Here is a 15885-nt window from a genome sequence, read left to right as displayed (position 1 = left end):
AGGAGAGGAATCTTATGCATGCACTAGGAACTAGCTAAATATCTATCATTTACATGGCACATAATATTCCAGTCAATTCTAATAACTAAATTTGCAACATTATTAGGACCCAATCCTGCAAAGTCTTATGCGTGGCCGTGGCGGCCTTAACTTTCTGCATTGAGAGTGACACGGTGACTTCAATGTGTCTGCTCATGGTGCATGATGTTAAACCCATGCATATGTCTTAACAGGATCAGGTCTTTACAAAGTAGCAATAAAATGTGGCACTGACCTTCTGTGCCTCCATAACACATGCGTGCATTTTGTGTCCTAACAACTTCAAGGTTCATCTTTTCCTCTGGAAAACTGTAATGGCAAATAATAAATAGAAAATTGCATTTAAATGTTTATTATAGAACTTGCATTTTTAATACATTTTTCCATGTACAGCAACTTCATAATTTGAATTGGCAATGCAGTTGCAAAATATCATGTAATATTGAAATAGAATTGTCTCAACTACGTAAAATGTAGGGTTGTTGTACAGATGCTGTTCTTTGCCATTTCCCCTCTGCCATTTCAGTTCTCTTCTTTCTGCATGCAATCTTTCTATCCATCATTGGTACTATTACTGTGCAGATAGTTCTCAAACACAGAGCGCCTACATCCCTGCAACTGTCAGGTGACCAGAGTGCAGGGTTTGCATATATATTGTGTATATATATCCCCAAAACATCAAGTCCGGTGGCTGAGAATCTTCTCAACAGGAGGCACAGAGGATCTGTGGCTAATATTCAAAGATAGAAGGAGGACAAAAGAGGTGAAGAAATGAAAGGAGCTAGGTGTTATGTAACGTTGCCCTGCTACGTTTTGTAGGATAGGAGTTTTATATTTTTGCCCCACTTTCCAATTATTAATTGTGGGTGTTTTGGGTTAATTTCCTGATTGATCAAATACTGATATGATCTCGTGAAACAGTCACTGTGATCTTTGAAAATGTAGCTATTTTGTACTAAAATCAGTAGCAGTTAACAGGAATAAGGTTACGCTGTAATTTACTTTTAACTCCTCGGCCCATTATGCCAATTACAGCTTCTGACTAAAATAAAACTATTCCCATGAGTGTCAGCCAAATTTCCAGTATGGACAAAAGCTGCTTGCTGGTGTGCCTTCAGAGCAAGAGACTAATATATATCGTTGGATTTTTAAAACAACACCCAGCTGTCACAATAATTACCAATCTAATGAATGTTCTGTTCTATTGATTATTTTTGACTATTTTAAAAGTAAGATTTTTCTTACAGAACTAAAAATAATAATAACGCTATTATTTATCACCTTTAAGAAATCCAAGTTGATTTTCTTTATAAATTTAATTTTCAGTTCATCTGGAAACTCCTGATAAATTCACTGTGAGCACTAATAGTTCAACAAATGCCCATCTGTCTTGGTATATACCTGGCAACTTTATTCAAATCAGACTTTTGTGTCAAATTGAAATTAACAACAGTAATTCAGAACAACAACTGGTGAGTATTATTTTTAATGTAATTTTGCTCTGCTGAAATGTCAATGGTTTTATTAATGGATCTATCCCATTTCATAGAACTGGAAGGGACCTTGACAGGTCATCGAGTCCAGCCCCCTGCCTTCACTAGCAGGACCAAGTACTGATTTTGCCCCAGATCCCCAAGTGGCCCCCTCAAGGATTGAACTCACAACCCTGGGTTTAGCAGGCCAATGCTCAAACCACTGAGCTATCCCTCTGGTTTTATTGAAATTCATTTATTTACAATTTTGTACTAGTAAAAGAGAAACTGATAGGTTATACTGACTATTTATTGAATACTAACTGTGCTAAATGTCAAAAGTCTAGCTCCTAAGCTTACAGAGAAGCTCTAGTCACGTTTACTTCCAGTTCTTTTCACAGTGCAGTGGTAGGTCATAACAGGCAAAACTAAGTAGTGTTTTGAGAAGTTGCAAAGCATTAAAATTAGCCATAATATTTGAGTTCTATCATAAGTTTGCAAAATTGCTTTTCTGAAGATGTTTCTTTATTAAATTGCCACTCTTAGGCGATAGACTATAGTGGTTGAGTATTTGGGAAGTAGGTAGCACTCATGCACACTTTATCACTACTCTTCTACTCTGAAAATGTCCTTTGAAGTTGTTTTAAGATTCCAGTCTTGCAGTTTCAAAGTCACTTTTACAGTTGGTGTAAGTGGAATCTTCTTGCTTTCAATAATTGCTGTGTATGTGTTTGTCAGCTGTTTCAGCAACTCACTACTGCAATCTGTGGATGATATAAAGACTGTGAGAGGGGAAGAATTTTCCCATTGAGCAAGATGAGCTGAGTGTGTCAGTAGGATATCCCTACTGAAATCCTCTATATCTGTCATTTAGAGAAAACTAAAAGCACCTGTTTGATGTTCTCAAAATTTCAGCGAAAGTTGGAGGGGCGAGGTAGACTTCCTGGAACTTGATGCTGATTGGGATTCAGTGACCATGCACACAGTACAGTTACCCTGAGTTCTGTCACTTTTTTTTTTCTACGTGGCCGCATAAAAGGTCCCTCTCAGGCTAGGGCTACACTAGAGTTGGGGGTGTGATTCTGAGCTCAAATATACATACCTGTACAAGCCCTGCTCAAGCTAACCTGCTAAAAATAGCAGTGTAGCTGGGGTAGCACATGCGATGGCTCAGGCTTAGGGTGACCAGACAGCAAATGTGAAAAATTGGGAAGGGGGTGGGAGGTAATAGGAGCCTATATAAGAAAAAAACCCCAAAATCAGGACATCTGGTCACCCTACTCAGGCTAGTTGTCCTGAGAACATTCCTGCTTGGACTTGCTGGAAGCTAGCCCGAGCCGCCACCCATGTTAGCCCCTGACACTGCTATTTTTAGCCCATTAACTCAAGCATCTCTATGCTAGCTGAGAATCGCCCCCCTAGGTTCAAGTATAGGTGTAGCCTAATTTAACATTTTTACAGCCTCCAGAAAAACTCTTAAGGTCCCTTGCAAAGCTGCTCTGTTGTGCTGGCAGCACCAGACATTTTGTTAATCTGCCTCTTTTTAAGGTTGTAGATTACCATCTCTTAAAGCTACTGTTACAAAAATAAAATCTACTGTAAGTGTGTAACACCTGAGAACTCAGAAAGTATTAGGGATAAAGAGCTTTTACCATATCCTGGAGCCTGATCCAAAGCCTGCTATAGTCACTTGAAAACACTTCTTATGGCAATGTCTCTGTTTTTGTTTTTTAAATGAACTACACGGGGGAAGTCTCTGGGTTTAAATATAGCTTGGTGGGCTAGTGTTTCAAAGCTGTGTCGACCTGGTCTTTCTAAGCTGTAGGGTGACCATATAGCAACTGTGAAAAATCGGAACGGGGGTGGGGGGGTAATAGGAACCTATATTAGAAAAAGCCCCAAATATTGGGACTGTCCCTATAAAATCGGGACATCTGGTCACCCTACTAAGCTGTGCACTCCAAAATCTTGATTTGCATTCTGTGGTTTGAGAGATTTTGAGTCGTTTGTATTAAAATTATAAAATGTGCTAAAAAGTACTAGTAGGTTAAGTATCACAAGTAAAAACCATACAAGTTGCTTGAGGGTTTGAGGGGAGAGCGGAAAGAAATGACATTTAGACATGAGTAAGTTCAGACCTTGGTGGCTGCTATTGAAATACAGGCTGAAACTTTACAAAATATGTAGCTTTGTTACTTTGTTCTCCAGACGCTAGAGCAGGGGTTCTCACAAGAAATGTTTTGGTTGCCTCAGAGTGCGGCCACCAACTCTTGCTGGTGGCTGCTCTGACATTTTTTTCCTAAAATACTTAATTAACTTTAGGAAAAACAAATATGCATATATACATGTCCAAATCATTGTAATGTACTTTTGTAGAGTTTTTTTGCAGACAAAATCATCGACAGTTGTCTCTATTCTTTACTGGACCTAAACAGAATAGAAACACAAATAAGGTGCTTTGCATGTTTTGCTTTTTTGGTGGGTTTTTTTAGACTTGCTAGTTATAAGTTTGCTTCTGTGAAAAGCGATATTTGTATATTTGTTAATATTACTTTTTGGAGCAGACTTACTCAGCAAGCTAGGGGACAAATTAAGCCCTGGATGGGGAGGTGGGTAGGGAGGCGGGGGTGTGTGCAGTGGCGATTGGGCGTCTGGATGGGGTGCTGGAGGAGGTAGCAGAGGCTAGGGCGATGGTGGGGGGTGAGCCTGGGGCCAGAGCATGAAACCCTGTGGCTGGGGGAAGGAGCCCACCTTCAGATGGATGAAGCCCCAGGAAGGCAAACTAACACAGATCACCTGCTCCTACAGTGTTTGTGGCTCCAGAAGGGGGCAGGGACCAGCCCCTGCTGGTGGCCCAGGGGAGGGGCCGCTGCTTTGCCACCCTCACCCCATCACTACCCAGGAGGCTGTGGCCACACGAAAAGCCCCTGGTGACTGCATGCAGCCACAGTGGCCACATTTGAGAAATGCTGCGCTAGAGTATAAATGAACAGATGAACAGGGTATAGTGTAATCAAGGAATGGCTGTGAAATTGTTATCAATACTGCAAGATGTTTTGGTGATAGTGGCAGAAGCTTTTCCACCCATATGCTCAATTGCTGGCTTTTTGACATTTTCTATTTGTCATTTGGATTAGAAAAAAAATAACTAATTTCAGACTAAAATTCACTTTGGAGACCAGTTCTTGGCAGCCAGGATAGATGTGTATTTATAAGTAGATTCAGTAAGAAATGTTCCCAGGGTCAGGATTTCTCACAGCAGCCATGACACTAAGTCACTGTACACATTTGTTGTAGTATGCATGTGTGTGTCACTATTATGCACTGTTTTAACTGCTTTAAACTCAATACTATGCAATTGACTGTTTATACTAAAACATGATTATGATGATGTTTGCTTTCCTTCAAAGGAAAAAGGAGCACTTCGTATGAGTACTGTTACTGGTATATATTGTATTTGAATGATATGGATGTTGGTCCAGCGGTTTTTCTTGGGTGTGCTTTGTGCAGGCACCGTTTTACAAAGGAAGAATGCTATTTGTCTGGGCAGGTTCTCAGACCATGCCCATCACTGGAAGCATAGGAGCACCCTGGGTGAAATCCTGGTCCCATTGAAATCAGTGGGGATTTTGCCATTGATTTCAGTGGAGCTAGGATTTAATACATATGTAGAAAGAGTGTTCAGCGATAATAGCTGTCATATATAGCCTTGTGGAACCGGCTCAAAAGAAAGGGGTGTTCAGATTATGGTCAGTGGACCACCAGTCCTTTCTGGTGGTTCAGAGAGTGCAATACTTTTGGGAATCAAATGGTAGAGGGTTGGGAAAGCAGAGAGTGTTGTTAGCATTGTGATTACTCTCCTTTGTGGTATAGGATTATTCCCATTATCACATGGGATACAGCGTCAAATGTTGACAATTTAGTATATATCCACATCTGTTTTAAAGTAGTTATTGGTGTTATAATTTCTATACTAGGTGTAACTTCTTATGATAGGCCCCTGAAAAAACTTTCACTGGTGAACAGTGATTTTATGTAAAATATTTTCCCTATATATTTTCTTTCATTTACATTTATTTCCCGACATATTCTGGTTTGAAAGCTTTTATCATACATCCCCATTGCCCCCCGCTAAAAGAGACTACATCCCACTAGACTTTGTATAACAGATTCTTCCTAAATAATCACACAGTTGCCTGATTGTACAACTTTAATACTGTAGTTGACTTTTTAAAAACATTTTCCAGGTAGTGGTACTAGCATGATACAGGATGGGGGAAAGGTTTTCATATAGAATTCTATTAATTCTTAACAGCAGAGTGTCTCAATGGCCGGTGCAGAAAACTCAAATTACAGAGCTTGGGTGGACGCATTACATCCATATGCCACATACACATTCAGAGTACGCTGTTCAGCTTCTGAGCATTTCTGGCGGTGGAGTGAATGGAGTGAGGGAAAAAAGCTCACAACTTTGGAAGCCCGTAAGTTTATTGAACTGTCTTTTATGTCAAAATATTGAACTTGTAAGCCATATGCTTAACAAAGTTACCTTATCTTGTAAAATCTCCTTTCTTAGCTCCTGCAAGAGGACCGGATATCTGGCGAGAGAGAAGTCCTGTCGGAGAAACTCTAACAGTCTTTTGGAAGGTATGTACATGTGTGTGTGGTCATTGCTTTTCTTATGTACTTTCAATGTATGAAAAATGTATAGCCAGTAAATCTAATTGTTGTTCTTAAATATTTTATAGTGCCCATACTCAGAATATTAGTGTCTTAAACGAAAACATCATTATCCCAGAAATGTGGACTATGCTTTAAAAAAAAAAAAGTATTACTAAAAACAGCTGCATATGGAATTAAGTAGGATTTCACATACAGAATAACTTCCTTAAATTTGTCCCTTTGAGAGTTGTCTTCAGTGCTCATGTGTTAACTCCTAAAAACGTTCTTGCTTTACTGACTTTTTTGCCTGGTAACCCCAACTTTGAGTATTAGATGCATGTAATCCTGTGTCCTGATTTTTAACGATAGTTTTGTTTTTTAATGTGATTTGTGCTTGTTTTGTTGCATAGCCATTACTTCTTTCTGAAGCAAATGGAATAATACTATCCCATGAAGTGTCATGTTACTCGCGAGAGATAATGCTAAAGGCTCATGAAGTCCCTGTACCCTTGAACAGCACTGAAATAAAGCTTGGGGGAAATGATTGTTTAATCAGTGTTGTAGCCAAAAATCGTGCTGGCTCATCTCCCCCTTCTAGGATAACTAGTATGGATCTTCCAAGTGGTGAGTACTTGATTCAAGGATTTAAAACATTCAAAGCTTGTGGAACAGCTGGGTGGTTGTGTTTTTCAGAGAATTTAGCTGATCTGTGCAAGTAACAAGTGATTTTTTTCAATCTGCAGTCACTGCTTTGTTTTAAGTGCAGTGTCTCACCAGCAAATTATACTCGTCATGTAGAAGGAAGGCGGCAGTTACAGGCTAGGTTGCTGTGTTGCAGTTTTCTGGAGTCTTCCCAGGAATAACAAGGGAGAGGTTAAATCTTTGGCACAAATCTTCAGCTTTTAGGAGGTTTTATTTATTTCAGTGTCATCTTTTTGACTCAAATAAATATGATTAAATGTAAGAGGATCAAAATAGGGTTTTCTTGCAGTGGAAGCTCCTCAGTGCTACATAGTTGTTTAACATTTTTCCACTCTGTGGGACTCAAACATCAACTAAATGCATGTGTAGTTGATCACGTGAAGTGAGAATACTAATGGAGCTAACCAATAATGTGCCTGAATCATGATCTGGTGTCAAAAGCAGGGGCTTGAAGGTGTAAGTTAGGGTTATTGAGGCCTCTCATTGAAGATATCTAAAAATGCCCTTCGTGGTGGTGAACTACCCTCCTAGATGTGAAGGAAAAGCTTTGGGCTAAATTGGTTTTGGTGCAAATGCCGGGGAAAGGGCAGCACATAGCACAGGAACAGACCACGTAAGTCACAACATGGTCCCCGTTCCCCCTTGCTCCAGGGGGGAAGGAATCTTTGCCAGCCCTATACCTGGTGCAGATTACTTCCCCATCCACTCCCATTCATCTGCGTTGGCTGGCACATTGGGAAGACAGAGTGAAGGCACTGCTAGCTCTCACCCAACTGTGCTGGAGCGGGGATTAGCAGCTCTGCAGAAGCTGTGCTTCCTAGCCCATCAGCCCTATGCTGAGACCTGTTTTAGGGCACATAATGTGACCCATACACCCCATGTGGGCATGTAATAGACGTCACAGTTGTGCACTTTCTGTCTGAAGTTCTGAAAATAAAATTACGTCTCTTTAGGCAGAAATGTGTTTTGTTTGAGATTTATAGTTGGGATGTCAGTAACCATGATCCCCCATTATCCAGAATGAGTTTTGTCCTCAGGCTAAATAGCCTTCAGCTCCTCTATAGCGATGCTACCTATTAATTTATCACTGCATATGTGAAGGAAAAGGAATTGGGCAGGATAGATAAATTAATGGCATCACTTTAATAACTCCACATCATGAGCAACAACTGTAGCTGACTCTGCAGAATGTCGGGCTCTCTAGATAATTCAGCTCTGTAGCCTGTGACCGAGGGTGACGGCTGGAACTCTGTGATTATTATAGCATAGTACTGGAAAGGTAACATTTGGAAGACTGAATTTCCCTTTGGTGTTACCCAACATATACTCATTCTGAATTGTCTTCCGAGTTGACATAGGAATTATTTGAAACATGACTCACCCACTGACCTGGATTACGCTGCTATACAGTCACTTCTGGCTGCATCCTGTACAGCCTGCAAATGTTTATAACATCAATAAGAGAGAAACGTTTCTGATGCTCGAGACAGGTTTCTTGAAAGAATTGAAAGGGAAGCAAAACCTACGTCATATCCTACTTAATGTGAGCTTTCAACGTAAGCAAACTTACTATGTGGGTGCTTTTCTGGCCTCCGTCATGGCAGTATTTGTGCTGCTAGTGAAACGGAAGTCTAGATTGCAGCAAAAACATGCACGTGCAGCTCTTCAATATCCAGTGTTGTTTTTTGCTGAGAGAATACTATTGTCAGTAAATTAATTTCATATTAACAAAATTCTAGAAATAAAATACTATGCAAGTGTCATATAAACAGTTTAAGAATTTGCCCTGTCTATACATTTACCCGTATAGTCACATCAAATGGAGAGAAATGAATACAAAAAGAGGTGAAATTGACATTTCCTTAAGTGGCAATTCAGCAATGATATTTTCTTCCAAAAAATTGTTCTGCTAGCACACAGCATACGTTCTCCTAGAACACTCAGCATTTACATTGTCCATTAGTAGTCATAGCACCTCAGGGAGGAATTAAGGTGTTTCTCTTTGCAACTTTTTTTTTTTTTTTTAAATTACTGAGATTTGCCTTTCCCTTTAAATTCAGTCTTGCATAGACTGGACAGTTTTAATACAATGAGATGATCCAAGCAAACAGGGATCAAGGCTAAGAACATTTAAAAAAAACTCAAGAAAAGTTGAGGAGGTTCTGAAGATGTGATGGAGTATATAAGTATTTTAGTTGCTCCTGGAGGGGATCTTTAAGATTTACTGGGACCCACCTGAATGGCGGCCATAGGTGGTGGCTCTATAGGAACTAGTCAACAGCCTGGTGTTTTGGGGATGGATGGATGGAAGGAATTAGTAGCTGGAGACTTCTACCAAATCAGTTTCAATTTGAATTAAACCAGAACCCCTGCAATAGAAACTTATCCAGAGAAGGTGATTTGTATCCAAACCTGAGGATCTGCTGAACTTTTTCTCTCCTTTCTGCACTACTCTTACAGACTTCACTATAGACTTCTAAGCTTGATTTATAGTACTTCAAAAAGTATAGTATAATTTACTCCAATTTCACAGAGCCAGTTGTGTGATCCTCTTTTCTAACATGAACACATTGTATGCATGTTCTCATGGCACCTGTTTTCTAAGAACTGTAGTTCAGGCTTCAAGAAAGCCCTTTGAGCTAAAGATACAGGGGTGAGCTCTAATGTTTTATATATACTGTCTTTATTGTAGACAATGTTAAAACAGAGCTGGCAATTGCAACAGGAAATGGAATTTACATTTCTTGGCCTTCTGACCCCAACGTGACCTGCGGCTACACATTAAAATGTTGTATTTCATCTGGATCTGAACCCTGTAAGGTGGACTGGGAAATGTTTCCTTCAAATGCAACAGATGCTGTGATCAAATCTGGTAAGAGAAAATCATTGTTTAAATTAGGCTTTCCAATTCAAAGTTTGCATGGTATACTGGCTTTGTAAGTGAATGCAGAAAATTATCAGTAGAAAGGATAAAAGGTACTGTTTTTAAATACCTTCTTTGCACTAATATTTTTGTTAACTTCTCACTCTCCTCAGCGGTCTCCATCTCTTAGTTCTTGATTCAACTATTATTTTCTTTACGCTTTCCAGAATGTTTTGAAGTTACTAAAAGCAATGTATCTGAAGCCCAAACTTTAGCATTCTGTAAAATTGTTAAAATCCAGGGCAAATCTTCCAGATTCCAAATGTACCACTCTAGACACCGAGGGGGGTGAGGGGAAAATGCATTGGATTTTTGAGTGTGAGAAAGTGAGAGCTTCCTCTGTTGGCTTGCAATAAATAAACAATTGACTTTTCCTGGAGCAAGGCACATTCCAGGTATATAGATGCAGGTAGGCAGGCTAAGAAATAAAAGGCAGGTGTGGTGGGAATAGTGGGGAGCAAAAAGAAATAAGCAGGAAAAGAGGCATATTTCCTGCTGTCCAAGAGGACATTACAAAGACTAGAACATAATAAATTAAATATAAAGGTCCCATCTAGAGCCAACATTTAAGACTCAGTCACCTAGAGCCTCAACCCTACAATGAGATTCTTGTAGTCAGACCCCTGCACCTGCCCGGAGCCCAGTTGACAGCATGGAGGCTCCCAGCACTCATAGGGATCTACCCACATGCATCAAATTGTTGGCTCAAGGTCTGAGCATTTGATTGCACAAAGACTACTACTCAGCGCCTCCTGCAACTTCACCAAGTGTCGAGGGCATGCAGCACTTGGTAGGACTGAGTCTTTTGTCATCTTATAGAATGATGGAATAATAGAAATGTAGGGCTGGAAGGGACCTCGAGAAGTAAAGTCCTGTGCTGTAGCAGGACCAAGTAACCTTGACCATTCCTGACAGGTATTTGTCCAACCTGTTCTTAAAAGCCTCCAGTGATGGGATTCCACAAGCTCCATTAGAAGCCTATTCCAGAGATTAACTACTCTTATAGATAGAAAGTTTTTCCTAATATCTGACCTAAATCTCTCTTGCTGCAATTTAAGGCCATTATGTCTTATTCTGCCTTCAGCAGAAATGGAGAACTATTGATCCTCATCCTCTTTATAACAGCCTTTAATATATTGTGAAGATTCTTATCAGGTCCCCACTCAGTCATCTTTTCTGAAGACTAAACATGCCCAGTTTTTTTCACCTTTCCTCATAGGTCAGGTTTTCTTTCCCTGGGATCTTCCCCCTTGTTTAGAGAGAGAAGAACAACGTATGTTTTATACAAACTCGATTCAAGCCTTGAGCTCATTATTGAAGAGAATAGTCACCCTGAATAACAGTGCTGTAATGGATGTAGCTATAATAACTAAGAAGAAATCAGTTGATAAGCCACTATATCTGGGGAGGGGAAAGAAGAAACATGACAGCTTTGAAGGAAAAATAACATTTCTGTTAACATTGCAAGTGTGTATTTCATAATGGAAAGCAACAATCTGTACTGCTTCCAATATTTTCTTAATGATATTTGTTTAGACTGTCTAGGTTGCTCTGAATGGTCAAAATTATTTACTGACTCTGAACTGTGTGTGTAATGGCACACCTTTTGTGTATAAATACAGTATAGATTAAATAGGGGAAATATTAATATGTAAATACCATATGGTCTAATTCAGGGGTTCTCAACCTTTTTCTTTCCAAGGCCCACCTGTGTCCCAACAACTGTTCTCCTGCATATAAAAGCCAGGGCTGGTAACAAGCAGGGCAATTGCCTGGGATCCCGGGAAGCTCAGTTGCTCAGGCATTTATATGCAGAAAAACAGTTGTTTCCTGTGGCTTTGCTGTTCTGCGGCTTCAGCCCCAGGCAGCAGGACTCCAGGGCAGTGGGGCTTCAGCCCCTGCAGTGTGGCGGGGCTTGGCAGACCCTCTGAAACCTGTTTGTGGCCCCGAGAAGGCCACGAATCCCCAGTTTAGAATTGGTGGTCTAATTATTTGTGCTGTTACTTTAAATGTTTTTGTATGAAAATATGCATGTAAAAGCTTAAAATATAACTCTTGCTAAAAAGATTTTGCTTACCAGTGATATTCTTCTGCAGCTCTGTTTCAACCTGGTGTGAGATACAATTTTTCACTATATGGCTGCAAACACAGTGGATATCAGTTATTACAGAATATAACGGGATATATGAAAGAATTGCGTAAGTGCATTTTATTGTTAAGATCCTTTGAAATACAAGATAAAATAAATATGACTAACTTGTACTAATCTTCGCTAGATAAATTAGAAAAAGTCTGAAAGCAGAATCTCCTTACTGCTGAATATTTCCTTTATCTCTTTCAGTGCCACTAGAGTTCATTAATAAAGATTTTTAATGTATCACTTATTCACTAATTCAGTGAACTTCCACTCTCTGTGTCCTAGCTGGTTCTTATTCTGTTGTCTGAAAATCAGATTGAAATTATTGTAATATTTAATGTGAAAGTGGGATACAGAAGTTAAAATGGGGATTCAGCCCTAAAAAGTTTGAATAAATGGCAATATGAAGTTCCACCTTCCTCGTATTACTAGCTTCCATGACAAATGTGCTCAGTTTGCAAGTCAAAAGATGTTTTTCCCACTGTTACCCCCACAATGTTATCCTGAATTTTGACAGCCTGGTCGTTGGCTTCCATATTGCACATCATCAACAACAGGTTCTGCATCCAAATATGCCCTTTGTTGTGCTCATGTAACTGCATTGTCTTCAGATTATGCTGTGTGACACAAGCGCTAACTTTCCAAAGTGCTCAACCGCCGCCTCTGTGCCAGGCCCCGCCCCCATTCCACCCCTTCTCCCAAGGCCCCACCCCCGCCCCAGCTCCACCCCATCCCGCCTCTTCCCACCTAGTTCGGCCCCCTCCCCTAAGCACGCCGCGTCCTCGCTCCTGCCCCATTTCCCCCTCCCCCCCCCCGAGCTAATCGTGGCATGCAGGAGATGTGGGGATGGAGGGGAAGGTGCTGATCATGGGGCCCGCCAGCGGGCGGGAGGTGCTGGGGGGGATGACAGGGGGGCTGTGGGTGGGTGGTCAGCACCCACCATTTTTTCCCCGTGGGTACTCCAGCCCCGGAGCATCCATGGAGTTGGCCCCTATTCTGTGACATCTGTGCAGTCCCGTTTACAGCTAATAAGGTTGCACAGGGATCACTGAAGACAGTGGTTATACAGGTAAAGCCGAGGTATAATTTGGGCTTCAAGGAACCATTATTACTGGCCTTCTGCAGTGTGAAAAGAGTCCATCTTGACTAGAGCTGGGCAAAAAATGTTGTCCAAAACTTTTTTCCCAAAAGAATTAGCTGCAGGTTGATTGAAACGCTTTGTGAATTCAGGTTGAATTCACCAAATTGTTTTGGTTGGAAAACAAAACAAAAAAATTCTGGAAAAGTGAAACATTTAATCTCAGTGCTTTTCTAATCAAAAAGCATAGATTCTTTTTGTTCAAAACACGTTTTCGGTTCAAATTTTGATGCAATTTTCTTGTTTAAAAAATGAAACGTTTTTTTGTTTTTGAATAAAAATATTTTTTTCAACCTGAAACCTACATTTTCTTTACTTTTTTGGGTCACCAGAACATTTAAAAAAATAGTCTTTGGTTCGATGCAAAACAATTTTTTGGGTCTGGCCAGTGAACACAACTCTAATCTTGACTGTTGAAGCCAAAGTGAGTGTGTGGGGCTCAGTTACTTTGCAAGTAAAAATATGTCTGAGTATATTTAATATAGAAATCAGTGACACACAGTGAATAAAGAAACCTACAATGTTCTTTATATCTAAATCAGTTTTTAGAGTAAAATTGCATTTTTAAAATATGAATATATTCTCATTAATTACAATTCCAGAGTTTGCATTTATATCTAGTGCTGATACTGACTTGGAATGCCTTAGATGTTTAAGGACCACCCCTCTATTCCCTTTTGCTCTGTTCCTGGAAGTCTGAACTCTCTTTATACGTAACAGCTAAGACTAGTGAAGGATAAATGCATATTGTGTAGCTATAGGACCCATTTCTTTTTGAACTTTAAGGTATCTTCTGCCAGGTGCTTGGAATAATTTTATTGGAAACTTTTTCTGATTGCTTAGTGTGAGCCAGGGTAATGCTTTGTAGGGATCACTGCTTGCTGCTTAATGCTATGATGGAAGATGAAATGAAATGTTTACTCTAATCTCTTGTTTTCAACCATTTACACCTCTCTTAAAAAACAACAACAAAGCATTTGGACTAAGTTTGTCATATTTTTCAAAACAGAAATTGTGATAGAATAGATATATAATTTCTTATCTTGTAAGAACACAGTTGGCTTCTAAAATTTCACTCATGGTGGTATCTGTACCTCCAGCTAAGGCCTGTTATGTGAATGTGCCTTGCTGTGATCCCTGCACTAGAGCCCATGTATTGCAATGGAGATTTGTGACTCCTGCTGGGACGCAGCAGTGCTTTTAAACAGCTTTAATACTTTTCTCAAACAAGAATGCAGGCTCTGTTGTTACTAAATACAATTTCTTCAAATAAAGCAAAGTTACAGCCATTTGAAAATGAGACAATTTATATTAAGTTGCATCTTTCCAACGTTTGCACTAGCTGGATTTATTTTTAATGTGTGTTCATACTGTTTGTATAGCACCTAGCACAATAGGGTCCTTGTCCATGACTGGGATTAGTAGATGCCCTTGCAATACAAATTACTGGTAATAATATACCAACAGGGAGGCTGAGGTAGTGACACCTGGCTCTATTATTAATATATATTTTTTTTTGAAAAGGGAAAAACATGGATCTAGAAAATTTTCAGTGTAGTGATCAACATGTCAGTCCTAATAATAATGCTGTAATACTAACATACTCTTAGTATACAATGGAAGGATAGTTATTTAATTTTTTTTTTCTTCAATTCTTTCCATAGCTCCAAAGGTAGCACCAAATTTTACTGTAGAAGAAACCTCATCAGATTCAATATTAGTAAAATGGGAAGACATTCCTGTTGAAGACTGCCAGGGGTTTTTAAAGGGATATATTCTTTACTTTGCAAAAGGGGAGAAAAGTTCTTCAAAGACTAGTTTTACGGACGAAGGTAAATAAAATATATGGTCCTCAATTTTCCTGTAAACTCCCAGTACTTGCTAATGAATAGTCCTTTAAGAAACAATTGTTCAATTACAGTTGGCATTGTTCAACACCTAAATTGGCCTTTCAGAACTGGTGAAGACATTTAAAATACTAACTGCTCATGTGGGCAAGAGTAGATGAACTGAGTGGAATTTCTAGTTCACTAGGGTACCCACATCACACAAGTCACCACGACAATGAACATTCAGTCCCTGAGGAAAACACTGAGAGTGTGAAAGTGGCAAACCCTCCAGAACTGGGTTAAAGTGCATTGGCAGTGTGGTTGGGATAATGTTGCATTGCCATTGCTCATACTATCTCTGGTCTGTAGATAAAGAGAAGGCCAGTTTCTTTCCCTGTTAGTGTGATACTTTTCATTCAGTTCATTCCAAATCTGATAATTGTGGTAGTGTGCAAATGATAGAAGAAATAACCTTATAAGATGTAATTGCACTTACCAGAGATGTTCTGAAATGTAATTATATGAAGTCTGTAGCAAATGGTGGAGTTCAGTGCATGACATCTTTATTTTCAGCTTGCATTTTATTAATGTTTAGTCTGCCATAATCCTTGTTCTTCACTCTTTGGGTTTGTCTTTACTGCAAACTTAATTTGAGTTAAAATTAGAGTTCTGCCCCCAACTCAAGGTTAGGATTGTGAGCAGGCTTTAATTCCAGTATGGTGATGCTTTTAACTCAAGCTGGCTGGTCCATCAGGAAGTATAGGCTAAAACTTGATTTTGCACAGCTAGTCATCTGCTAACACAATGACTCCGTAGTATGGATGCAGGCAAAGTCTTCCAAGGCCTTCTCACAATTCCTCCACATGTGCCAGACAGGGCAAACAAGTTCTCCCACAGTTCATTAGGAAAGAATTCATAGAATGGCTCAGCTTGCAGCTGTGCTTAGAATGCAATTATATATCATCAGAAGTCTTAGTGCAGCA

General features: G+C 39.7%; 1 protein-coding gene across 17 annotated transcripts in view; it reads left to right on the top strand.

Annotated features, from left to right (window-relative positions):
* LIFR (LIF receptor subunit alpha) overlaps positions 1-15885 on the top strand; it is a 92165-nt gene that overhangs the window by 52734 nt on the left and 23546 nt on the right. For 13 of the 17 annotated variants that reach the window (XR_010588773.1, XR_010588774.1, XM_065550019.1 and 10 more), the window contains 7 exons: positions 1366-1511; positions 5827-5992; positions 6088-6158; positions 6584-6797; positions 9568-9747; positions 11895-11996; positions 14738-14905. Coding sequence is in view for 15 of the 17 variants with exons in the window: in XM_065550019.1 (XP_065406091.1) it covers positions 1366-1511; positions 5827-5992; positions 6088-6158; positions 6584-6797; positions 9568-9747; positions 11895-11996; positions 14738-14905 (1047 nt within the window). In the remaining 2 variants the exon portion in view is untranslated. The remainder of the gene's footprint in view (positions 1-1365; positions 1512-5826; positions 5993-6087; positions 6159-6583; positions 6798-9567; positions 9748-11894; positions 11997-14737; positions 14906-15885) is intronic. The other 4 variants (XM_042844052.2, XM_065550022.1, XM_065550024.1 and 1 more) reach the window with 1 other exon arrangement.

Source organism: Chrysemys picta, chromosome 6 (assembly GCF_011386835.1).
Source record: "Chrysemys picta bellii isolate R12L10 chromosome 6, ASM1138683v2, whole genome shotgun sequence".
Lineage (NCBI taxonomy): Eukaryota > Metazoa > Chordata > Testudines > Emydidae > Chrysemys > Chrysemys picta.
This window is presented reverse-complemented; position numbering and strand designations above follow the sequence as displayed.